This window comes from Oryctolagus cuniculus, chromosome X (genome assembly GCF_964237555.1).
Source record: "Oryctolagus cuniculus chromosome X, mOryCun1.1, whole genome shotgun sequence".
NCBI classification, from domain to species: Eukaryota; Metazoa; Chordata; class Mammalia; order Lagomorpha; family Leporidae; genus Oryctolagus; species Oryctolagus cuniculus.
The window spans coordinates 29,789,510-29,814,527 of record NC_091453.1 but is presented as its reverse complement, the minus strand read 5'-3'; the positions used below and the strand labels follow the sequence as shown (position 1 = coordinate 29,814,527).

Here is a 25,018-nt window from a genome sequence, read left to right as displayed (position 1 = left end):
ATGATGTATGAAATATTTCCCTTGGCAGTCTCACAGCCCCTAACAGCGCTGTTCCGCTGCAGGTACTTAACCCCCACACAGAGTTACCTTTGTCACTCTTTTATAAGTCGTGGCCGTGGGCAGTTGGCCTTACCTGGTAGCGTCACCCTCCTCGAGCTCAAAAAGTCACCGGGTCCACCTTTTCATTGTTTCGAAATCGCATCTAAAGTTTGATTCTAAATGATGCAGACGAAGGCGCTTATTAAAGTGCCATTGTGCGTTTCCTCCTGTCTCTGCTGCTCAAAGCCATTTAATGGATGAACAACTCGGGGGTGGGGGGCTGGGGGGGGGGAGGACTCTCACCACCCACACACGTCGTGCTCAAACAGGGCAGCGTTTCACCGTTGCTTCCACAGCGTCCCCTGAGGAAGATTTCTGATGCCCATCTCTCTCCCCTCTCACTGAGAATTTCAACTTCATCCCAGGCAGCTGCTGAATCGTTAAAGAGCATAGCGCTCTGGCTTTCTCTTTGCAAAAACTATGCATCTCTATTGCGGACTGGTACCTCTTAATGGCAGCCACATGCTTGCCAAATAAATAAATAAGTGGAGGAAGGAAACTCAGAATATTTATTTAGCCTCTTATTATTTCCAGAATATAAAAAAGAAAGCCAGAAAGAAAAGGGAGGGGAGATTTCCTTGCCCTTGTTCTTCTACGCCGTTCCCATGCTAAGATGCTCTGTGGAAGGGAGCCGGGCGGTGGGCAGCGGCTGTGAGTCCCCGATAACGAGCGCCTCACATTTCCGTGGCATTCCCATTTGCTAGTGCGCTGCTGTGGCCGCACGCCTGATTGATATATGCCTCCAATGGCACTTTTCCATTTGACATTCTCTCTCTCTCTCTCCCTCTCTCTCTCTCCCTCTCCCTCTCCCGCTCTCTCTCTCCCTGTGTCGCTTAAACAACAGTCCTAACTTTTGTGTGTTGCAAATATAAAAGGCAAGCCATGTGACAGAGGGACAGAAGAACAAAAGCATTTGGAAGTAACAGGACCTCTTTCTAGCTCTCAGAAAAGTCTGAGAAGAAAGGAGCCCTCCTTTCTCCCAAGGTAAGCAGGAAAACAAGCGCTGACGGCTCGCCTAGGAAATTACTTCTTTCCAAACCGAGCATTTCAACCTCCTCGCAGACAAAGAGACAACCTTTAAATACCACTTAAATTTGCATTACTTTAATTTGCATTAATCTGTAGCCTGCTAGCATTGTGTTTTTTAAATGAACGGGGCTTTGAAGTCTGCGACAGAGCAGGGAGCCTCCCAGAGAAGCTGGAAAATATCTTTTGGTTCGACTTACAGAGATTTTCTTTGCAAACTCTCTGCGTAGTTAGACGTAACTTTGTAATCGTTCGTATATCTGACCCTGTGAAAGGGGCCAGCGCAGCAGCAACTCGCCGACATGGATTCACGGAGCCCGGTGTCTTCCCCACCGCCCTCATCCCACTTACAATGGGGGCACTATGAACGCAGGCGAGCCTGCGAGGTTAAAAGCGCACTGTTTACTTTTATTACTACTTATGTATGCTGCTGATCTCCTGCCAGGGCTCTGCCGGGGCGCTCAGAATGACTTCAAACAATAGGCAACATTTATTTCTAGCTTTCGGTGTCAGGCTTTGCAGGAATCCGGCTCCTTATCCCAACGCGCGGCACTTCGCTTCCATAGATGCGTTCGGGTAGCACGGGGTTGGGGGGGGGGGGGGATGAGGATGGGTTTACTGTATGATTTTGATTGGGTAAAAAGTCCGAGGAAATGCATGCTGTTTGCCTTGGCCTTATTGCAAGGGTTTATTTTTAGTAGTCAGCTTGTCCCTGCAGCTCGACCAAAAAACTCCAATGGCCCAGGAGTGCTGGAGAAAGGATGCTCCTACCAGCCCAGGGGACCAGGACCTGTAGGAAGGACTCCTACAGACACCTGAGGAATATTTGGAGGCTTCTTTCAACCTCCTGAATACTAGTTCTCTCTTTAAATGAACAATTGAGCTGTAGGAGGCCTGGGCAGGACTCTTTCTTGGGGAACGGGAAGTTTGATTGTGTCCAGAATGTTAATGACTTGGAACTTGCAGTGACTGGGGCTCATTGTAAAGGACAAGCCCCGAAAAGCTTCCAGGAAAGAGGCAGACTCTCCTCTCTACTGTGATTCAGGTGCGGGGAAAGAAACTGTTTGGCAAGATGGGAGTGCCACGTGCAGTTCTTTGTAACTGTCATTAATAACAGCTATGGCTGCTGCAAAGCAAGTCTCTCTTCATTTCTAATATTAGTGCATTTTAATTATAAGGCTCTGGCCTTGGCAAATTGCTCCAACACATAACATTGAATACCAGGTGCATTTGAAAGCACAGACGTTGTCTAAAATGCAGTGCAGGCTGAGAGTGTCCGCCAAAGACAGTGGGGACCCTAGAATGCTTCTCAATGGAGCCTTTAGAGCAGACGGAAATACCTGCTGGGTGTCTCCTCACCAGTCTTGCTTCTGAAAGTAAACTTCAGAGTCCTATCGCTGCCCAGTTTTCACTGTGGAGTGCGGACAAGGTTTACGAGAGACTTTTCTGATTTTGCCCTGATAGCTAGCCTAACGAGGAGCATTGCTGAAAGCGACTCTGACTTTGGCAATGAGTTAATTTACAACTTTGGGAAAGTCCCTATTCCAGAAAGCCTGTGAAGGATACTATGCATTCTCTTGCAATACAATTTTACAGGGATTTGTTTTGTTTTGTTTTGTTTTTTTAAATTACCGCTGTTAGCAAAGTGTTCGCCGACTGCGAACAATTTTCTTAAACTCCCATTCAGATCATTACGTGAGGGTGTTTGAGCGCAAAATGCAGAGTTTTGCATCGTTTGTTTTAATATACATTTGGTTGGGGAGAACTGGTTGAGACCTTCTCAGGACTGTGCGTAAGCAGCTGACACCCACAGATGGAAACGTGCCTGTGGAGTTTTCAATCTTAATTCTAGTTCCAGTGACACTGGCAAGGGAAAAATAAATCATTTTTCAATACATTTAACAATTTCCAACTCATTTATTTTCCCGAGCCCCTGAAAAATGCGGTGAGTTTCTCAGGGTTACAGCCACCAGTGGTGGCCAGCAATTTCTACTCTATTTGAGGAACTCACAATTCAAGTACTTTTATTCTTACTGGTTAATTATTCATTCCATCATTCTTTTAATAAATATTTATGAAGCATTTTCTATATGCCAGCACTATGCTACTCTTGATGGATGCAAAGGCGAAGGAAACCTTGTCCCACACCCTAATTCTCCCTCTGAATGCAATCTCCAGTTCGATTTTGGAACTGAAATGGGCTTTGCCAGTGGGGAAACTAGGCAATGATGCTCTGGTTATATAGAACCATTTAAAATAGCTGCTAGAGCCTAGATTGCTTTGAAATGACTCTTACTTATCAATGGGTTCCTTTATCACCTGCTCCTGGGTAGAGCTCACTTGCGCAGCTAACCTGGCCGGGATCTTTCCAGTCTGGGGGAGAAGAAGCCTGGAGAAAGAGTAGTTGAAGCCTTCCCTCTGCTCTCCTGAGCACCCTTTGGAAAGGATCACGTGCTGTGTCTCTCCGGGACGGGTGTGAGTCACCTATTCAGCAGCTGACACCAGGCCACTGGATGAGTCATTGAATTAGAAACATGCTTGCAGGAAGATGCAGTCACTGTCTTCCACCACCTACTTGTCCCACCCCCAGGACTGACGAAACTCATAACCTCTGAGCTTGGCCTAAATTCAAGAGGCCCCTGGGAAGATGCTGCCAGAAATTGTTCCCCAAACTCAGGTCTCTGGCAGAGCCACACTCAGTGCTGCTTGCAAATGGCCCGGTCGTGTTTGATCAGGTGGTTAGGTTACTGGGAAAAACCCTGAAGACAGCATCACCAGGGACCTTGACTTGGTTCCCTTATCAGCAAATCATCCCCCAGGGTTGGATTGAAATGCCTCTAACTCCCCAGGGTGCCTGACTCACCCTATGCAGCCCTCAGCTTCTTGGCTAGTGGCCTTGACGCCACGCCCCTCCTCACCTCTTCCCATGACAGCCAGTCAATGCCACTCTGTCCAGGGCAGCAGGAGCAGAGGAGATGGGGAGGCAGGTGGAAAGACGGAGAAGTGCTAAGGCCCAAGGGGGAAGCTGTGGCCTGTCCTGGCTGTGATCAGCTGTCATTTCCTCTTCGTGTATGACACTGTGGAACATATTAAAATTTCTCTGGGATGGTATGTTTGGAATTCCTCTGATGCCCCACCTCACCAACTTACCCAGACAATAAAAGCAAGGTTGTAAGCCTTTGAACAGCTGGCCGGCTATATATTTCCCCTCTTTCTTTCGCATAATCTAATTCAGAAAAGAATCCAGCTAGACTGGCAGTGCCATGTCTGGGTACTTGTTTCCTGCAAGTCCTTCCTCCGCCACCTCCTCCAGCCCGCCCTGGAATCTTCCTGGGTGGCATGTGGCTTTTCTTTTCTTTTTGCTCTCCACTGCGCACAGCCCGCCCCCTTTTCTTCGCTCTGCCTGAGCTCCTTCTATTGTGAGCTCCTCTTTGCTCTGCCTGTTTTCCACTCAGCCTGGGGTCCTGTGCTGTCCAGGGAGAACAGCCCATGAGGTCTCCCCATCTCCATAGTATTCCCAGGATGTCATTCTTGGCACCAGCTTTCCCTGGGCTGATAGGATCGGGGGGCTTTTTGTAGCCCCGAGCCTGAACCCACTCGCGGAGAGGAGCAGCCACGTGGCCCGCGAGAGCAGGGCTGGAGTGACCCGGGTTGGCAACGACAAGCATACCATCACAGTGACCCGGACATCTCCGGCAAAGGCCTGGGGGTGGGAGCGCTATGGGAATGGCTGGATGCACTTCGGCCTACATTAAAAGAAATGTGGTCATTCTGTTTCAAGACAAGGGACTTGAACAAAGCTCCCTGGATCCTTGGGTCCAGCCCTGCCCCCTTTCCTCATCCTTTTCTCATCCCTCCTCCCCAACAGAAAGAAGGAGAGACAGGACTTTTCATTGAGTCAGCACAGGCCTGAATGTCTATGAAACCCATTTGGTGAACAGGGACAAGGGGATTCTGGGTTGACCTGAACTAAAATTGCACAGGACTTGGGAGATAGAAGACATCTCTTCCCCTCCATCCCTTCCTCCTTTCTTTCCTCCTCTTTTTCTACCCTCCCTCCCTCCCTTATCTCCCTCCCTCCCTCCTTTCTCTTTTCTTTTTCTCTTAACAACAGAACAACGGTTTGGTTGATGAGTTGCAAATGGAATAAACCAGATCATTGAGCTTCAGATTTCTAAGAAGTCTCTTGTAACCATCCCGGTATAGCATCCTTAAAAGATTCTGCTAATGTCCTTGGGACCAAAAGGTATTTAAGAACTATCTACAAGGTGGCTTTCTATTCCTTTGCTTTTCCTGCAGGCTTTGCTTGTCTTTTCCGGATGAGCTAAAGTCATTAGAAGACCCAAAAGGAAAAATTCAACACAGCTGATTTAAAATGGGCCTTTTCCTGTTAGCTTGACAAGACAGAAGGGGAAGAGAGAGAGAGAGAGAGAGAAGAAAGAGAAGAAAGAATCAACTGCTCTCCACTTCCACTTCTTGGGTTTTAATATGAATTATTCCATACAAGTCCCTAGGCTACAGGATCTATTTAAAGACAGCTGGCAGCATGAAGGGAGAGGGTAAAAATACAACCACTCTTTTGTCCATCAAAGGTTTTCTTTGGGAGGACATTAAGAGCATTCCTGCTTTCCTGTCTGCCCCTGCCAGTGGCAGCTTTCCAGCGGATAGTACCCACTCCTCAGCCATCAGGTCAGCAACCACCAACTTCTGTGTCTGATTCCAGGAGGAAATAAAGGCTGAGCAAGGAGTCCTTTCAATGCCCCAAGTGCATGCAGCCGGGCAGGGGAAGCTGGTACTGAGATGAGCGCTTGCTTGACTGTGCAGGTTGCATGCTGCAAACTCACACACCCACACGCTGGAATTTTTCAGGCGATTGTTCCGATGGCATTATTTCTGATGCCAGCCTCCCTCACATCTGCAAAACTTCTTTCTTGTGTCTTTGGCAATAGTTTGCTTGGCACCATTCATGCTTACTGTCCCCTTTCTCAGAGGCCTCAGCTCCTGATGGCTATCGCAAGGAGTCACATCCTCTACACCCATTTTCAACAGTGAGAATGTGGCACCCTCAATGGGGTTTACAATCTGGAACAACTACTTTCTTGTTAGAAAGAGTGCTGACTCAGGAGAATCAAAGAATGGGTAGCTTCATTGGGCAATATGTCCCCCCGTGCTTGTAATCATGAATGCATCCAACTGGGCTCCATTTCACCCTCATGTCAAAACATGGATAGGAACATGGACTAGCAGCTTCAAACCAGGCATAAGATTTGCAGTAGATATCTTTTTCTCCCCCCCACCCCACCCCCTTTTTTTTTTTTTTTTCTCTCCCAGCTAAAAATTTTTCAGACAGTTTGCTCTCTTCCAAGGCCTGGCTGAATCCCAACTTTTTCTTTTAAGCTCTGATCCAACCAATTGCAGTATCCTTTAAAAATGAAAGGGCAACAGGTTAAGGCATTCAAGAAAGTTGATGAGCTGTCAGAAGATGCTTGGGGGCGACCTTCCTACAGTGCCCCAAACCACCAATGACCCTAAACGTGGAGTCCTCTTCCATCCTTTCAACCATAAGGAATAAAAATAGGTAAAGAACAGGTCAGGGGAGAAACAAGAAGAGAGAAGGAGGAATTATTTTTGATGTTCAAAATCTGCCACTGCCCTTTCAATTTTTTCAAATAGCACAATTTCAGAAAGGAAAAGTTTCCTACATTTTACCCACTCCCTGCCAGGAAGGGGTTTGAAGTTGCCTTTCTTTACCTGAAAAAGAGGTCAACTCCTCAAGTGAAGAAAATGTCCCTCACCCTCCACCCCAAGTAAAACGCAGGTACACACATTCCTAATATGGCTGTGAGGAATCAAAGAAATCCAATCCCTAATCAGAATCCAATTTTCCTTTAAAACTCAAGGGGACGTTTTAGGAGTGATACATTTCTGTGATTTTTCCCCCCTGAAATGATGGAAAATTACTCCTTTTCAGAAGGAAAATGTTTCTTTTGAGGTTTAAAATCCAAAGGCAGCAGAATAGGACTGCTACAGGAGAGCTGGCCATCAAAAGACGCGGCTGTAGTAAAATAAAAACAGAAAACCAAGAGCCCCACCAGTTCATGGTTACTAGTAATTTAAGGAAATGGATTTTCGAGTGACTTTTATGTGAATCTTGCCCCTTTGACATAAGTCGCAGGAGTGTTCCAGATCGCAATAGGGTTGAATTCGATATTCAAATCCTACCATGGGACTGAAAAAGCAAATTGAATGGGGAATGGGGAGACTGTGCCACTCCTATTATTTAATGTCTCATTCTTGACTGAGAGCTCTACAGCTGTTAGGTGAGATCACTACTCACCATTCCAAAACCTTGTTGTGGGTGAGCAGCTTCAAATGCAACTTTGGAAACAGTTTGCTGGACACTTTGAAGGAAAGCCAACACACTCATTTGGCTCCAGGGGGAAGAGGGAGCCTGGTACCCAGAGTGGACAGGGGTTACCTCTTTTCTCCTAGGGCCGTTCCGCAACCAGCACTCCAGGGGCAGAGCAAGTGTTGAGTTATTTCAGTTATTTCAGTGGGCCAGGGTCCCCACAACACCTGGCTGTCTGTGCTTTTCCACCGGGAGGGTGTATATTCACATGCTTTGACAGGACTCAGTCTCCTGGGTTGGGTAGCTCAGAATTCTGTTTTCTTTCAAAAGGGTCTCGTGCAAGGTGAAAGACGGAGTGTGTCCCATTCTTCACGTGAATTCCTCCTTCCTAGCATGGAGTGGATGACATGAAGGGAAGCATCAACTAATTTTGAGCATCAACTAATAATCATTCTTTCTTCTCTTTTGTTACTTCTATGGTTTCCTCTCTCCCACTTTTGTTTCCCTGTTCATGGAACGATGGAACGGGACTCTGTGTTGATTTGTGGCTCCAAAGAAAGGCCACCACTAGGCATTTTCTGAAAGTTCATGACCATATCAGTCATAGCTTTGAGTCAGGTGGCAAGATTTACAGAAATAACCCAGGCACCCCAGAGAAGACTTCTACAGGAAACTGTTTCCCAATACTCATCAGACCTGATCATTTCCAATTTATGCAAGATTTGTATTGTGAAACTCAATTAGTTAGGTCAGCTGTTTAGATCCCAGAATGAGTCTTCCCATGGAAACCATAGAAGCCCACAGATGCCCAGCATAGGATCTAAGAACCCTATGCAGTGATCAGCTCTTTTGGATCCAAACCCTAGCCCTGGGCTGCAGAAATGTTCCTCCTCTAGCACAGAGGTTCTTGTGATGCTTTACAAAGCAGAGGGCCTTACTCTTGACCACTAAGACGTTATTAATTGTACATCTGCAGAGACAACCACTCTTCTAACCAATCTTCTTCTCCTATCTGGAGTCAGAGCATCACAGATGGCCCCATTAGATGGCATTAGGATTTGGGGTTCAAGCTCTGTTTAGCAATAAATGTCATTCCTAAGAAAAGTACAAGAAGGATGAACTTGGCCTAGATCATTATCATCAAATGAAAGAAGTCTGATCCTAGCATGATTGTTTTTTGGCCTTGCTCATCTCCCTATCTACGCTTTGGTGGGGACCAGAAAGAAACAACCCAAATGTTAAGACAGCTTTAAGAAAAATAGCAACTGGTTAAATATTCTCACTATCTGCTTCCTATTAGTAACAGGATCTTATTCATTTGTAAGCCACATTTAGTAGCACTTTGCAAGCACTCAGTCAATTGGTTATTAAGGGCTATTTTTATTTTGAGCCACCAATACGACCTCATCAAGGGGCAAATTGTTTTAGCTTGGCCTTCAGTGTTGGCTCAGCCACCACCTTAGAATTCATTTGGACTCTTCTGCAATCATCAGCTCCCCTAGTAAGGAAACAACTGTTTCTGTAGGATTTTGCTTTAGGGAGTAGGTAGCCCTCATGCAGGTGCAGTACTCTGAGAAGTTTGGGTAGAGTTGTAGGCTGTCAGGAATGCTTGGGGCTGTTTTAGCCTCTAGACCAAACTGCTCATTTTGTAAATGAGGAAACTGAGTCCCAGAGAAGGCAAATGAATTACTCAAGATTGCACAGCCAAGGATGGGTGGGTGGGATTCAGACTCGAGGATCCGCCTACCAGATCAGAGAACAATAGAACGCTCTTTAGATTTCAGAATGCAGTGGGATAGTTATCCAATGTTTCTCACAAGTGAGTGCAAAATGCTGGGACATCCAGACGCTAGGGACATGGGCTAGCAGTGAGTCTGAGAAGAAAAAGATGAAAGCGGTAGGTAAGTGGGAGTTTGGATAACAATGAGAGGTTCCCCTGGATGTCCTCACAGTATCTGCAAACCAGGAATTTGAGTTTCAGTCAGCCTCAAGGTCAAGTCCTCCCACTCTAGTCACTCCCTAGACAAGAAAACTATTCAAGCCAAGGACACACACACAGGTGGGGCCGCTTGACAGTTGGTTCATCCCCCTAAATTATTTCCATCCCTAGCCCTTTGTTTTAGCACCCACGATTTTGATTTATTGCCTCTCTTCCCCAGCTGTAGTCTTCCCTTTTGTTTCTCCCCTCTCATCTTCCTCTATCACTCCAGCTGCTGAGCTCAGCCACACTTGCTTAGCAGTGCGAGCTGGGAGAACACGGAGTCCTGTCATTGGCCAGAGGACTGTTGTTTCACTGCAGGGATGCTGTCTTCCATCTCCCTAGGTAGCCCTGTGGTCGCATTGCCTCTCCTGACCCCTCCTTGTAGAATGGACACCTGTGAGATGAAAGGGGTAGGAGCCACGTCCTCCCCGCTGATTCTGTGGCTTCCCATTCTTGGACATAGCTGGGGTTGGCAGGCTGGAGACTGGACAGTGCTCACAGTCAGTACCGCTGCCTCCGACTCAGCCTGGGCTTCTTGGGTACCAGTCAGGCTCTTCCAGATAGAAAACATATTCAAAACCATGCATTGGGCATGCAGGATGCTTCCTAAAATCCAACATCCTGTTTATAGTTTATAAACACAATGCCCTGGGAAGAGGCATCTGACTGATTCTCCAAGGCATCTAGTTGACTAGATCCCATTGGAATTCTTTGAGTTCCCAGGAAGGGGCTACTTAGCACGTCACACTCTCTGAATTAGAACAGAGTTTCTTGCTTTTCCAACCAGAGTATGAATTGTAATCTAGTGCCAAACTTCCTTCCACACTTACATGAGGGGACTTAAAAAAAACTTATGGAAAATGGGAGTAAAAGATAAGTTTATTTATTACAAAAACATTTTGAAATCCATGCATAGTTTTCTCATAATATGCATTTTCTATGAACTTTTTGCAGATCCCTTATACAGCTTTGCTTTGTGGTTTTTGGCAATTCTTTTGAGGGAGGCCCCTTGATCTGCCATTTTTACCTTAGTCATAGCTCATGCCATAATTTTGTAAAATTACGGTAAATTTCAAACGCTTCTGTCTGATACATTGACCTCATTCCAAAGTCATTATATTTTATCATCTTAATTTCACCTACTAAGAAATAATGCTTTGCATGTTGGTTATGAATTAAATATTAAGGGAATTTATCAATATATCCAAAGAATTACCCAGGAAAACAACTGGCCAAGGCTCGTTGCTTATAGATACAGTGAGCCAGTAGAGGGATCTAGGATAGGACCTATTTTTTCCCCCTGACCCTTATCTCTTAACTGCTGGAGCAAAAGGAGACACATAGTAGGTGCCTGATGAATAGCTGTTAAATAAATCTTTGTTGAAAGGAGCCGCAGGAAGACACATGTGCATACATTGGTATCTCTATCTAAGCCAAGGGAGAGAGAGGGACACCAAAGCATGCCCTCTTTTGCCTGGTACGCAGGGCACAAGTAAGGCCATTCTTGGCACAGGCTGCTTGTCTTAGCCTGTTGCTGGAATAACTTGTGTGAAACCAGCACACTACCCTCTGCCAGGCAGAAGGTCAGCCCAAGAGTGAGCTGATCTGTGGGGCACAACATCATCTCTCACCCAGGAGGCTGCTATGTTATTTCGCTGAGGATGACAGGTGGGGAAATCTGGGCACCAGTTGTTCTTTTCCACTGGTATCGTTTGGAGGGTAGCTCCAAAGTCGGGCACGCCAGCCTACGTGCCTCTCCTGCCGGCGAGGCTCCACTTCAGAGCTATTAGAATGCGGGCTCTGTACATTGGCCAAGTCCATGTCTCAGAGACTGTACCCAGAGCACAGAGCAGCCACAGGGTGATAGTTCAGCAAGAGAGTCGTTCTCTCATTCTCCATCCTCGGCTGGGCTGAGGTCTAAAATCTTGAGAAGCAATGTTTGATTTTATGACACATGGCTTTATAAAAAATTAAGACAAACTGGAATGAATTTACTTTTGAGAAAGTGACAGAAACTTCTCCAAAGCAGATATCCCTAAGCTGCCAGGAAGTGGAGATCTCAGTAGGGTGAATTTCCTTAATTCCAGATTTTCCTCTTTGTGAGGTCTTCCACTGCCCACCCGCACTTTGCACATTCTCGCCCATGCACACTCCGACTAACATAATATTAAGACAACTTGACTTCACGTTGCTCCTTTCTTAAACTGTTTCCTATTTCTTTGTGAGCAGGACAGAATTAGTTCATATAGTTTGAACTCTTAAGGCAAAAAACAAACAAACAAAAAACCCAGGATTATGTTGCAAGAAACTTAACTTTTGGTTTTGAGAGTTTTGTGAGTTTTGCGGCAAATTTACATTGTTGCTTATATTTTTACTTCATTTTAATATAAAAACTGAACAAAAAGTATGTTTTGTGTGTTGGAATTGTAAAATTTATTTTAATCTTTGTGATGATGCAACATTCTCTCTGTCACTATTTTATTCTTCATCATTACTTCTGGATTCAGTTTACCATCACTAAAGAGACATTATCAGATAATAAAGTTACATTTTATGTGACATTGTCTCTTTATTGGTATAAATTTCATAGCATTTGCTTGCAAGAAGTGTTTTATTCTTTTAAAATTGTGCTTGCAATTCAGGCTATCGCTACTAGGTGGCAGTCGTGTACAAGAACTAAACAGTCTACCTGGAAGAGTGGGAAGACTTCAAAAAGTTCATGGAAAATGGAATAAAAAGATAAAAACTTATTTTGGTGCGATTTTTCAAAACTCCATGCATAATTTTTTCGTAATGTGCATTTTCCATAAACTTTTTGGAAACCCCTCATATAGTTGCCTTGTATTCCATTGTATGGATAATGTGCAATATCATTGATCACTTCCTTATTGATAGATAATTTGTGCTGTTTCCAAATTTATGTTATTGCAGCCATATTCATATGAATTCATGTGGGTTAATACATAGAAGTGGAATTTCTGGGTTTAAATTATAAACCTTTGCGTTTTTAAAGAATATTGCCAAATTAGCCTTGACAGAGGTTGTACCAATTTATACTGCACTGACTCAAAAATGGGCCTGTTCTCAACAGCCATGCCACAGACTTTGGAATCTTTATATAAATCTGATTGGTTGAACAAAGTATCTCAAAGTATTTTAATTTTTATTCCTCTTAAGTGAATGAGAGTGCCCATCGTCTGTATTTTATATGACAATACTTTTAAAAGTTCATGAGAAATGGAATTAGATTGGTTTATTTTCATGCAAACAATTTTGAAATCCATGCATGATTCTTCATAATATGCCTTTGCCATGAATTTTTACTTGTATTTTCTTTCCAGTAGACAAAATGGAAATGTCTACAAATATCAACATACATACACATATGTATAGTCTTCTTATTGATGTTGCTTATTCTTGCCATCATGATATACATGTTTTTCTTTAACTTGCTGTGCTCATTTAACCGTACCTCCTGGCTATGACTCTGAAGAGAAGTTGCTGGCAGCTGGGAGCTCAGGACTGGAATATCTGCTTTTCCCTTCATCCTTGTGCCATTGACTCCTGGGGGAAATATCTGTAGACTGGAGTGGTGAAAGGAGGAATCTAATCAATTCCCTCTCTGAGACTAATTAAAGCCTCAAAGAGACAGATAACCAACCAACTGGGATAATTTAGTCATACTGAAACTCGGGAAATGGTCAGTAATATTGCATCCTTTGAACATGGACTCCAAGAAAGTTCTGGCTCTTTGAGCTAAAGTCTTGCTGAGTTTCAGGATAATGTGTGTAGAAAGATCTGCACTATGCAGCTGAAAAGAAAACAAGAAATGCTGTTCAGAATCCTTTGCTGATTTGGAACACTGAGCACAGATTTGATTCGTTTTAATGAGATTAATTCCATTAGCATGCACACAAAGGAAAGTGATGCAAAGTTGTGTGGCAGTAGGGCCTCCACAACTTTAGGATTTGCTCCTGTGTATGGAGATGGTGGGAGCTGAAATCATAGCTGTCAAGTGGTGGCATTTTCGAGCAAAAAGGGACAGCAGATGGCATTTTTTCCAACTTCCCTACTCTACAGATGAGGAAATGGACTTGATGAGTTTAAATGACCCATGCAAGGTCCTCCAGTTAATTACAGTCAGTGCAGGGACTGGGGTCTAGGTGGATCCCTTCACTGCTGGTCTCAGCCCTTTCTGAAATTTATAGGATTCCCTAAAACTCATGTTCTGAGGCTTTGCCATTGCCAGGGAGGCTCTGTCCTAAAATAGCCCTGTCTCACACACCTTTTTCCACTTAGAATTCTCTGCTCCACTCTTGCAAGACAGCTAATTAAGTCTCTGTGTGTCTGAAGTCACTCATTCTATCAGAGTAAAAGCAATTGGCTGATACTGACTTTAACTTCTAATTTCAACCTTGTCCTGTTTATTCAGACTGTTCATGGGTAGGGAGTTTTTTTTTTTTTTTTTTTTTTTTTTTTTAATGAAAGAGTACTATGAGCAGAGTAATCAAACTTTTATCTGAAATGCTTTCAAAAGTTTTTCTAAAGCTTTAATTATCATGTTCCTTTGGTTTGGGGTGAAATGTTTGGGGTGAAATGTCAATTTTCCCAAATGTTTGAAAATATTTGTGATACTCTCTGTCTTCTGGTGTGATAAAAAAGCATCAGTGTTGGCAATGGCTGGGTGTTAGTGAAGTGATTTGGGGGAGATCTCCAGACCCCAGTCCTTTGTCCAGGAAGTATGGTTCTAAGAATAAAGCAAACTGTTACAGTATGCTCCTATTTTAATGGTAAGCCCTTGCTCCAATGACTACTTTCTTTTCCCAATTAAACCATGGGCCCAGGCCACAAAGGCTCTGTAAAAATGTGACTCTGTCGGCAAATACACATGTGGGGCCTTAACCATGCTGGAGGCCAGTCAGCATAATGTGTATTTCAGATGCAGTTTGTCATTGATGCTGGGTGGCATGGTGCTTAAAACCAAAACAGGATGAGCCCAGAGCACCGAAGTGGAAAACTAGGTGGGTGGGTGAGCATGGACTTGCATGTGGAAAATGTGCTCCCAAGGGACATGTCCTGTGTTCATTAGCGATGACCTGCCCCCTCTCCTCTTACCTGCCCTGTAAGCTGACACTTAACACCAAAGGGTATACTCGGAAGCTGAATAGACTCTCCTGACCCTACCAACCAAGAATAAAGACGAGACCACCCATTTCAGGGCTGGCCAGAACCACATGGGGTTCAAACTGTTCTTGCCCCTAAGATCATGGACTCCAGCAGTTAAAGTCAAAATGTGCTTCCATTCAACCAGGGTATCCACTTCCATGGGGATCCCTGCTATGAGGTAGAGGTGGGGGAGTGAAATGGATGACAGCTTATGCTAATGACACTGTAGAAACTGATATTCTCCACTTAAAATGACATAGAAATATTCTACTCATTACCTCCTGGGTCCCATTAGTGTTTCTGGGTAAACATTTCTGAGGACAATAATCTCTGTTTTCCTTCTAGCTGTGCAGCAGGTACTCTGGTGATGGATTGCGAGAGCAAAGAATAAGACACAACTCCGGCCTTCAAAGGACAATGACAACCAGAAAGCTTCAGCCAGATCCTGCCCTTTCCTTGAAAGGATCTGGAGCCTAGGTTAAAGCATCTCCAATTTTTTGTCCTCTGCCTCCCTCTGCTGTTCTTCTGGAGAAGTTTTTCCTTACAACAATGAGAAATCATGTACTAGCTGCATCTTTTTCTATGCTGTCCCTGCTGGCAATAATGGGAGATACAGACAGCAAAACGGACAGCTCGTTCATGGTGGACTCAGATCCTCGACGCTGCATGAGGCACCACTATGTGGATTCTATCAGTCACCCATTGTACAAGTGTAGCTCCAAGGTAAGACCAAGGTCTCTGTGAAGGTAGCACCCCCGTGGAAACAGGACAGAAGCCATATTTCTTTGTCAAGGGGAGGAGAACTATGATCATGGCCCAGACTTGAGGCATATAGCTGTCTCCCAAGGCTTGTGGGAGACTCATTCTTTTAGGGCTTCCCATCATGCTTTATAATGCTGTCAATAAAGCTGCTTAAGTTGCCATATACGCATTCATCCAGTAGGAGTATATTACTTGACCCTGGCAGTGAAATGTATGAGCAGTAGTATTGTTTTTCAAGAAAGTAAAATAGAGCCTACATGTCACCATCACTCCTCCTACCTCCACCAGCAATAAAGAGGAAGGGGATGCAAAAAAAATACAAGAGATCTTCAAAAAATTCATAGAAAATGCATGTGCCAAAGAAATTATGCCTGGATTTCAAAATATTTTTCAGCAAAATAAATTTATCTTTTAATTCTATTTTCTATGAACCCTTTGAAGTTCCCTTGTGTGATTGAGCCATCGGACACACTCCTTGGAGGTCTCTTCAAAGGCTCTCTTGGTGAAATTACTTAGTACCTGGCCTTTCTCCACGTGCTACATTTATGTGATATTGATTTCAAAAGACAGGGTGGTAATTTGATCATTTATCATTTTTACACCGATTATCTGAATCACTTTTATTTGGAGCAGGTTGCATATCTCTTGCATGGGCAACCTGTACTTCAACACTGAATCTAGGTGTGCAAAGGAATAGGATGCTTAAAAGACCACCAAGAACAGCCAGCCACATGGACCACCCAGAAAGAAGGCACATTGGAGGGTGGAACAGAACTCCAAATGAGAGTTCTCACAAGTGTCACTACTCGCAAACAGTCACATGAATGAAATTTGTCCACACTTGGTAAATACAAATTTGTTTAGCCCAACCTCAGAGATTTTCACTCTCAGTCCTGAGACGAAAACCATTTAAGCATTCTCATATGGCAAGTATCTTTTAAATTACCAGTATAATTAGGGTTTTTTTGTAATATCAACCACTAGAATTGAATTAAGACCATATAAGTCAATCTCTCCACCCTTCATTTGAAAGCATTATGACTTCAGTCTGCTTTTAAAATTTCCATAACTTCTGTGATTAGGGCTCAATGATGCTGACTTGTTTCAGTTTGGGGGATCAGAATTTGAGTCACATTACTTTAACCATTATATTAATAAGGTCTATGACTGTGGGAACAAATAAAGATTTTCCACTTAAGAAAGACTTCCTGGATCTTATTTGTATTTGCAGTAAAGAGATGAATGTAAGTTTTTGCAAGGCTACAATCTCTCCTTAGGGAAAGAAAACTAAGCCATATTGAGAAAAAAATGTGAGAAGTGCTTTAACAATCATGATTTCTGAGAAACTGTAGGCCCAAGTAAGGCTGGCTGGAACAATTATTGCCTTCTCTTCTCCTTCCCTTTATGTTTCCATGGATGACTTTTACCCTGTTGCATTCTCCTTCATAGTCATGATTCTTAAAAAAAGGAGGGGGGGTGTAAAATTATCTTAAAAATGAGTGTCAATGTGATGACAGGAAGTAACACAGAAAATAGAGCATCTCTAAAAACTAGAAAACAATCTGGAAAGATCAAGCAGACTGATGGAGGCACGTCTTAGCAACTATCACATTGACATAGGGAAGGGCAAAGAAAAGACATCATTAGCAGACCTCATTAACTCTTACCCAGTAAACTCACGTTGCCTGAGCATGAGTCTTAGAAACAGACTTCAGTCTACAGTTGGTCACCTTTGTTTCTTCCAGAGCGCTGTGGTAAATAACACTGCACAATTGTGATAGTAGGAGAAATGCTTGTCATTTCATGGGAACAATCTATTTTCAAACATTCTGAACTGTCCCAAATATAGCAATCTTATGTAAATGGTGCTTATGATGATAAACCTTTCTTTCTTGGCTATAAAGTATGCCTGGAAGAATCTCGACTACCCAGACCTTTTATGGATTAGATTTGCTCTATGTAACCAGAAACAAAATTGTTTTCATTTAAAAGTATTCTATAATTCTTAACTTTCACAAACTCAAGCTAATCTTCTCTCTCATGGGTCTCATTTAATGAAATTGTTCACCTTTAGAGACGAGGGATAAAATGTTTATCCTGTTAGAAAGCAGCCAATAACAATCTATCCTAGTGTCTTCTTGGTAAAAGAGACTAGAGTAGATTTTTTTCCCTCTCTACACAAACTTCCTGTCAACATCATGTTCAAGGGCCATTATTTACTAGACAAGTGTCTGCTGTTTGCCCGTAGATTGGTAACACTTCCTGACTTACATCTGTCCAGTGTCTGACTTTGTGAAGACAGATGGAGGGGAGTGTGTGACTCAGTCTCAGGGAAGGGTTAGGACACTTGCTTGAGCATCTAATATGTGTCAGGTACCTTGTACGATGAGGGGGATCCAAATAGTTCACAGAAAATGGAATTAAAAGATAAGTTTGATTTGGTGCAAAATATTTTGAAATCCAGGTGTATGAGGAGTTTTCAAAGAGTTCATGGAAAATGCGTATTATTTAAAAAAAGCTATGCATGGATTTCTTTGGTTTTATTGCACCAAAATAAACTTTTTTAAAAAATATTTTTCCATGAACTTTTTGAAGTACTCTTCTAAGTGTGCTAATCATTACCAACGAGCCTGTGCTGGCAGGCTTTGTCATTTCCATGTTTTCAGTAAAGAAAGCTGAAACCCAAAAGAAGTATTCAGTAGGTTTCTTGATGCCATATAGTGCAGAAATAACAATGTTTACCTTGGAACATTCCTCTTTCTTCAGCTACTTGGTGCTTCATGTTGGAACAATGTAAGTCAAATGCAGGAACCACTATTTAGATGTCTAGGCTCAACTTCTGACCTGCCAACAAGTTACTTATAGTCAGCATTTTTCCTAGAAAATGAAATAGAAGAGAAACCTTTTCTGGGCACCTTCAATGAGTCTCTCAGGTCACCCTAGCCCTGATCTTGCAGCTGGCCAGTCTCAGGGTTCTGTTGCCATCTCCTAGCAATTGAGGAAAGGGCTCAGGTGAAGGCAGGCAGAGAAGACTGAGCCCCGAGTCTCACTAAGGAGGACAGTGTAGCCACAGATGGAGATGCCCTGGTGGCTTTAAGTGGTGATACTTCCTGGGAATGGATACCAAAGATCCTGGGAGTAGTAGATTCCTTTCGAATCTTCATGGGATGCCATGGTTTCTTGGTATTTGGAGTGAATAAAGGCTCTAGAGCAAACAGGCTCAAATGTCGATGGTCAGTGGAAATTGGCTGCTTGGAGAATTTTTACGGGAACTGAAGCATCCCAGACTTTGAAGTGACAGAGACCTGGTTTCCAAATCCAGCTCCAGTTTGTCAAATGGGTGACTTTGGAAGAAGCTAAGTAATTCTTTGGTGTCTCAATTTCTTCCCATGTAAAATGGAGGTATCTGTTCAAAGTTGTGGGTATGGGTGTTGGCAGAGCTATATGTAAAGCAGCCAAGAAAGTGTCCAGCATATACTAGACATTTAATAAATGATGCTGCCATCTTGGTGATGAACTTATAAACGGGACAGGTGTTTTGACTCACTTTCTATTTCAGTCACTACTGAGATCTCAATAACCGTTGGGATCTCCTATAGCTTTAAAGGATTAGGGAAATGAACCTCATTGTGGTGCTTGCTAAACTCAGGATGGGGTGAAGAGCAGAGGGAGGTGTTAAGAATAAGGATAAAAGTAAAAGAGAAACAGACCTGACTGTCTGACCTCCCTTATCAGGTGAGTGGAAGAAAGAGGGGCTAATGGGGGGGGGGTGAATTCTGGACTTGGGCCAAGGAGGGATTTTCAGGAACCCAGGTTGGAAAGTGAGCTGGCAGGGCAGGCTTGCGAAGCCCAAGTTGGGTAAGGACTGAGAGGCGGTGGCTCCAGGCCAGGACTTAGAGCCAGGGCATGGTTGTCTGAACTCTTATGAGCCAGAGGAGCAGGTGGGAACAAAGAGAGAGACAGCAACAAAACGAAGGAGGAGGATGGCTCAGGAGACAAAGCCTAGGAAAATTCACAGAGGACAAGAGCCCTGGCATGTCAAAGGCTGAGCCTGGAGATTAGGAGAGAGTTGTTAGGGCCCCCAAATCTTCTCCTACCACTGCCCACAAGGCTCATAGTGTGGTAGGAAAATGAGGAGAGTCGGGAACATCAAGTTGATAACACAATTGACTGCTTGAGGAATCTGACTTAATTTTTTTTTAAAGGAACAAGTTTATACTGAATGTCTACTACGTGAAGATGCTGTGGAAAATGTTGGAGACACAAAAGTAGAAAGGAGGGAAGGCAGGAAGGCAGAGAGGAAGGAAAGAAGGAAGGAAGAAAGGAAGGAAGGAAAGGAGTGAGGAAGGAAGGGAGGGAGGAAGGAAGGGTGGAAGGAAGGGAGGGAGGGTGGGTTATGGCCCTCATAATTCATCCAAGTAAACAGGAAAGAGAGAAGGGAGGCGTTCTATGTGCAAAGGCCTCTTTGCATCAGTTTGATTTGGGACCTGAGTGAAAGAACCAGATCCCAGCTGGAGTGAGCCGAGATCCCACCCACCCTCCCAAGCCCCATGCCCCATGCCCCATGCCCCGTGCCCCATGCCTTTTGTTCCTCTGGCTGTAAATCTGTTGGTGCCCCCAGCCTGGTCCAGACCCTTTGGAGGTTGACCTGGTTCCCTGAGATGTGCTGAACAGTCCATTTATTGAGGTTGCTGGTAAGAGAAGGAATGGGAGAAGCAACATGAAGGAATCTTGTTCCTGAGGGAAAGGAGGTGCTTCAGGTATATCATGGAAACAGGGGTGCACAGTGGTCAGTGCGGAGAATAAGGCAAAGGAAGTTTTACATTCAGTTGGGGTAAATTCAAAATACTGCTGTAGGATGAAGACAGGTAGGTCTTTATTCTGATCTGAATGGGGACACTTGGTCAGGGTTCTTGGGAGGTTCAGCTCCATGTGAGTTTGAGGATGGTGATGTCATGTCCCAAGAAGTCTGTAGGAAAAAGTTAGACTTGTAGTTCCCTGGTAATGACACAATCAGGGATCTAGAGACAAGTCAGTGTACATTAGAGAAGGGCTTGTGTTGGCTCATGTCTCAGGAAAACATCTTCATGGCAGGGGACAGGTGTTACAGTGGTTTTGATCAGGAGTCTGGTTTTAGACAGATCCAGGTTTGATTCCAACTCTGCCTTGTTCCAGATATGCGAGATTGGGCAAGGAACTGGGACTCGCCAAAGCTTCTGTTTATTCATCTACAATAATAGTATGGATCACCAATTATGTTATCCTTTCTTGGAGGATTGTTACAAGGATTAAATACAATAATTCATGTTGTCATCACTCAATAAACGTTCCTATTAGCTAAATGATTGCTGTCTAGTGATCCATCCCCAACAGAGTCCTGAAACTTGAATGAATCCAGAGCCTTGCTACTCAAAGTTTGGGCATCAGCCCAGCAGTACTGATATCAACAAGAATCTTATGAGAAATGAAGAATCTTGGGTCCTTTTCCAAGAGCTACTCCATCAGGACCTGCATTTTCACATGCACACTTCAGCCTGAGATGCCCTGGTCGGGAAGAGGTCAGAAGATGTTCATTAAGTGCTGAAACACAAGTGAGGCAATGACAGAGGCTAAAATGTGGGCTCCCAAGAGTAAACCGGAATGCATATGGTTTTTCCTTCCATTCTTTAATGACACACAGTTTTGGGTCTTATCTTTCCAACTCCCCCTTCACCTCCCAACACACATAAACAGAGATAGATGTCCAACTAGTTTCCAACTAGTTTCTCATGTTCTCACAGGTGTGGAAGGAGATGATCTTGAACTTTCTCATTAGGGAGATGGGGGCTGGGTACCAGGGACTGACCTGTGCACTACTGACCTATGATGTAATCTGTCCAACTCTGTTTCAGATCATTAATAAATGCCTATCAATGTCAAGAACAGGGAGAATAGAATAAAAACCTTCAAGCAAATTCTAACAGCTTATAGCTGCCATTTTCTCTGCCTCTGGTCTTTCAGAGAAAACAAATCAGTTGGTCTAGTCCAGGTTAATTTTCTCTAAGCCCTACTGTCCCCCACACCCCCAACCCATATCCTATATTCCTTTGATGGTTGCCAAGTGATTGTTGCATTTACCCCTGGCACCTTCTCAGATGATGATGTTAATGATCTATAATTACCATTTCTCCCCTTTGTGGAAAGATGGGCCAGCCATTTCCTTCTTAGAATTTTGGGGTATTTAATTCTGCACTATAGGATGATGTCAGAGATAATAGCTGGTGAGCCTTTATTAATAATTGCTAATGCTCAAAATATTGTAAAGGTAAATGTCAAAAGGTTTCATGTACATATATGTCTCTTTTGCTCTTTTATTTGAATAGTTCCATTTTCTATGATCTTGCTGTTGGTTCTGAAATTATAGGGCAAATTTTTCTCCATTGCTTCAAACATAATTCACTAAGCCAGATCCTCCCACATAAACAGGGACCAGCAATCCCAAGTTCCCCAACCTTCTTCCTGCCTTGGTACATATGAATCAAACTGCTCCATCCTACCTCACCCATGACTTTCACTCCTTGGATACCAGGATTTACATAGGCGATACATAAATGAGCGTTTTGGCTATCTCTTTAGGCTTTATGCAAGATACTGAGTGTGTGCTTATGTACGTATTTTTCCTGGGGATAACTGGTAATTTTTAATCGGACTCATTGCTAAAGCCACGTTAAGAGCCTCCATAAAGAATATACTGCCTTTGTTACTCCAACCCAAACCTTTGGAAATGCAGTTGATCTTAGAATGGGTGCCTCCTAATATTTGCCCTCCAAATGACTCTGAAGATAGAGATGTGATGACACAGATGTCAGGCTCCTTCAGTGCAGAAGCACAAGAGTGTCATCGTAGAGCCCCCAACATGCCCTGTCTCTATTTCTTTGTCTTGTCCTAAGTTGTATCACCCAGAATATGCCTTCCTAAGTATTACTCAGCTGTCCCGTTTCCTTCTTCAGAAACATATTCCTTTTGCTTACTGATTCCTTGTAAAAATCAATCGCCTTTTCGTGTGTCGTCATTCTTTATTTACTCCTCAGTTTAGATTTTGAATGAGTTTCTGCATTTTGTTACTGATAGAATCACTATGCATTGGGCCAATAGAGACCATCACCTGGCGGGAGAAACTTCTTTTGTTCTTTGACTTTTTTTTTTTTTTAATCTGAGCATCATGGTGGTGGGCCTGGTCCAATGGTTTTAAAGTCTCAGTTTGCTCTAGAATCTTCTAAGGAGGTTTGAAAAATCACAAAACCTTGAGTCCTACCCATAGGGATTTTAATTTAAAAAGTCTAAGATGGGGACTGGCTGTTGACTTTTTTTTTTTAAGGCTTAGCACTCAGGGTTGAGAGCCACTGGTTGAATCCAATAAAAAGGGTCAAGGTCTTTCAAAGGATGCTGGGGTATCTTGGCCACTCCGCAGGTAACCACCTCCTCTTCTTTCCCCAGATGGTGCTCCTGGCCAGGTGCGAGGGGCACTGCAGCCAGGCGTCGCGTTCTGAGCCCTTGGTGTCCTTCAGCACTGTTCTCAAGCAACCCTTCCGTTCCTCCTGTCACTGCTGCCGGCCACAGACCTCCAAGCTGAAGGCATTGCGGCTGCGCTGCTCAGGGGGCATGCGACTCACTGCCACCTACCGGTACATCCTGTCCTGTCACTGCGAGGAATGCAGCTCCTGAGGCTTGCTGCTGGATGGGACCACTGCAGAGGCAGTCCAACCAGCCAGGAAGGACTGGCAAGAAAAGAGTTAAGGAAAACAAACACAAAGAGATGCAGCGATTCCCACAAGATTCTGCATAGTCTAGGCGTAAAGACTCCACATGGTTCTTGACAGAGAGAGCTACTCTGGGAACTTGTTTTCAGTTCCCATCTCCTTTCCCTGGTACAATTTCTTTTGGTTCCTTCTCGGATTCAGTTATGTTTCCCTTTGGCTCTGAATGCTGTTTTGGGTTTCCAGCCACTGTGCAGTAGTGGGAAAATGTGGGCCCCCATGCAAGAGTATGTCAGGCTGTCACTGTTTGGTGCATATCAGGGAAGAATTTGCTTTGGAAAGCAGGACATCTCAAGTCTTTCTGGAATATCTTCTGCTTTTTTTTTTTTTAATCTTGTTATTTTGGTCTAAGGTTGCTATTGCCGCTATAGGTTACCGATTTCAAATTACAGATGCAAAGCATATGGATATGTTTAGCCAGGTTTACTCATAGACAGCAAATTGACATTAAAATAACTAACAAATGATTCTCTTAGGTAAAGCTGGAACTCTTGATAGTTGTAATTATTATTCAGAAATGACTTTTTGGGAAGCAAAGGTGACATAAAGAATTTGTCACCCGAAGGCTCTTGCAAATAAATTATGGTAGACGTTTGTAAGGGAGCAGACTTTTAAAGACTTGCACAAATACGGATCCTGCACTGACTATGGAAAAGGCATATACGTTCTAGTGGCATGGAGAATGCACCATACTCCTGCATGCAAATTAGACAACCCAGTATGAATTTATTTGTGGGTGTGCTATAGCTTTAGCCATGTCTTGGGCATCATTCTCTAACATCCACTTGTCCATGTGAAGCTTGTTGCCAAAATGGCAGCCTGGCTCATCTTCTGAACATTTGATTCAAATATATTGTGGTCCTTGAAGCTCAAATTTTGAGTTATTTCCATGTTTTAAAATAAAAAGAAAGTATCTTCAAAAATTTGACCTGTATAAGTAGTTTTTTTTTTTTCTGACTCTATCTTACTGTGCTGTGAACTATAAGATACATGTAGCTAGTGCTTGGACATCTTCTATGATGTGGTAGGAGGGTTCAAAAAAGAGAAAGATAAGGTTCTAGAATATATGATGGTGGTATTAGAATTTTAGAATTATTTACTTGAAAAGCAGAGGATTCACCCCCTAAAAGCCCACAACATCCAGGCCAGGCCAGGCCAGCCCAGGCTAAAGAGGTAAGCCAAGAACTCAATCCATGTCTCCCATGTAGGTGACAGGGACCCAATTATTTTTTTAAGATTGATTTATTTATTTGAAAGGCAGACTTACAGAGAGACAGAAGCAGAGAGAAAGAGAGAGAGGTCTTCCATCCGATGGTTCACTCCCCAATTGGCCACAACAGCAGGAGCTGCGCTGATCCAAAGCCAGGAGCCAGGAGCTTCTTCTGGGTCTCCCACATGGGTGCAGGGGCCCAAGGACTTGGGCCGTCTTTTACTGAATTCCAGGCCTTAGCAGAGAGCTAGATTGGAAGAGGAGCAGCCAGGACTAGAACCGGCGCCCATACGGGATGCCGGGCTTCAAGCCAGACAGTTAACCCACTGCACCACAACGCCGACCCCAACAGGGACCCAATTTCTTAAGCCACTACCAAAGCCTCACAGGATCCGCATTAGCAGGAATCTGGAGTCAGGAGCCAGAGCTGAGCATCAGGTAGGGATTGTGACATCTCAATTGTAAGGCTTAACACCTAATTGGGGCTTTAAAAAAAAAAAAAAGCAGTCTGGGAGAAGGCTTATGAAGTTTGGCTATTAGTCTCAGAAGTTAGCCAATCACATGAACACAAACTTGATGCATTCTGGATTCCTTAGTATACAGTGAAATAGTCATCTCCTTTTTAATCT

At 43.7% G+C, this 25,018-nt stretch overlaps 1 protein-coding gene across 1 annotated transcript; it reads left to right on the top strand.

Annotated features, from left to right (window-relative positions):
* The first annotated feature begins 685 nt into the window (after positions 1–685).
* On the top strand, positions 686–24,102 carry NDP (norrin cystine knot growth factor NDP). Its single transcript, XM_002719873.5, has 3 exons — positions 686–1,083; positions 14,967–15,344; positions 22,860–24,102. The coding sequence occupies exons 2-3, from the start codon at positions 15,171–15,173 to the stop codon at positions 23,085–23,087; spliced, it is 402 nt and encodes a 133-aa protein (XP_002719919.1). The 5' UTR covers positions 686–1,083; positions 14,967–15,170; the 3' UTR covers positions 23,088–24,102.
* Positions 24,103–25,018: the final 916 nt, after the last annotated feature.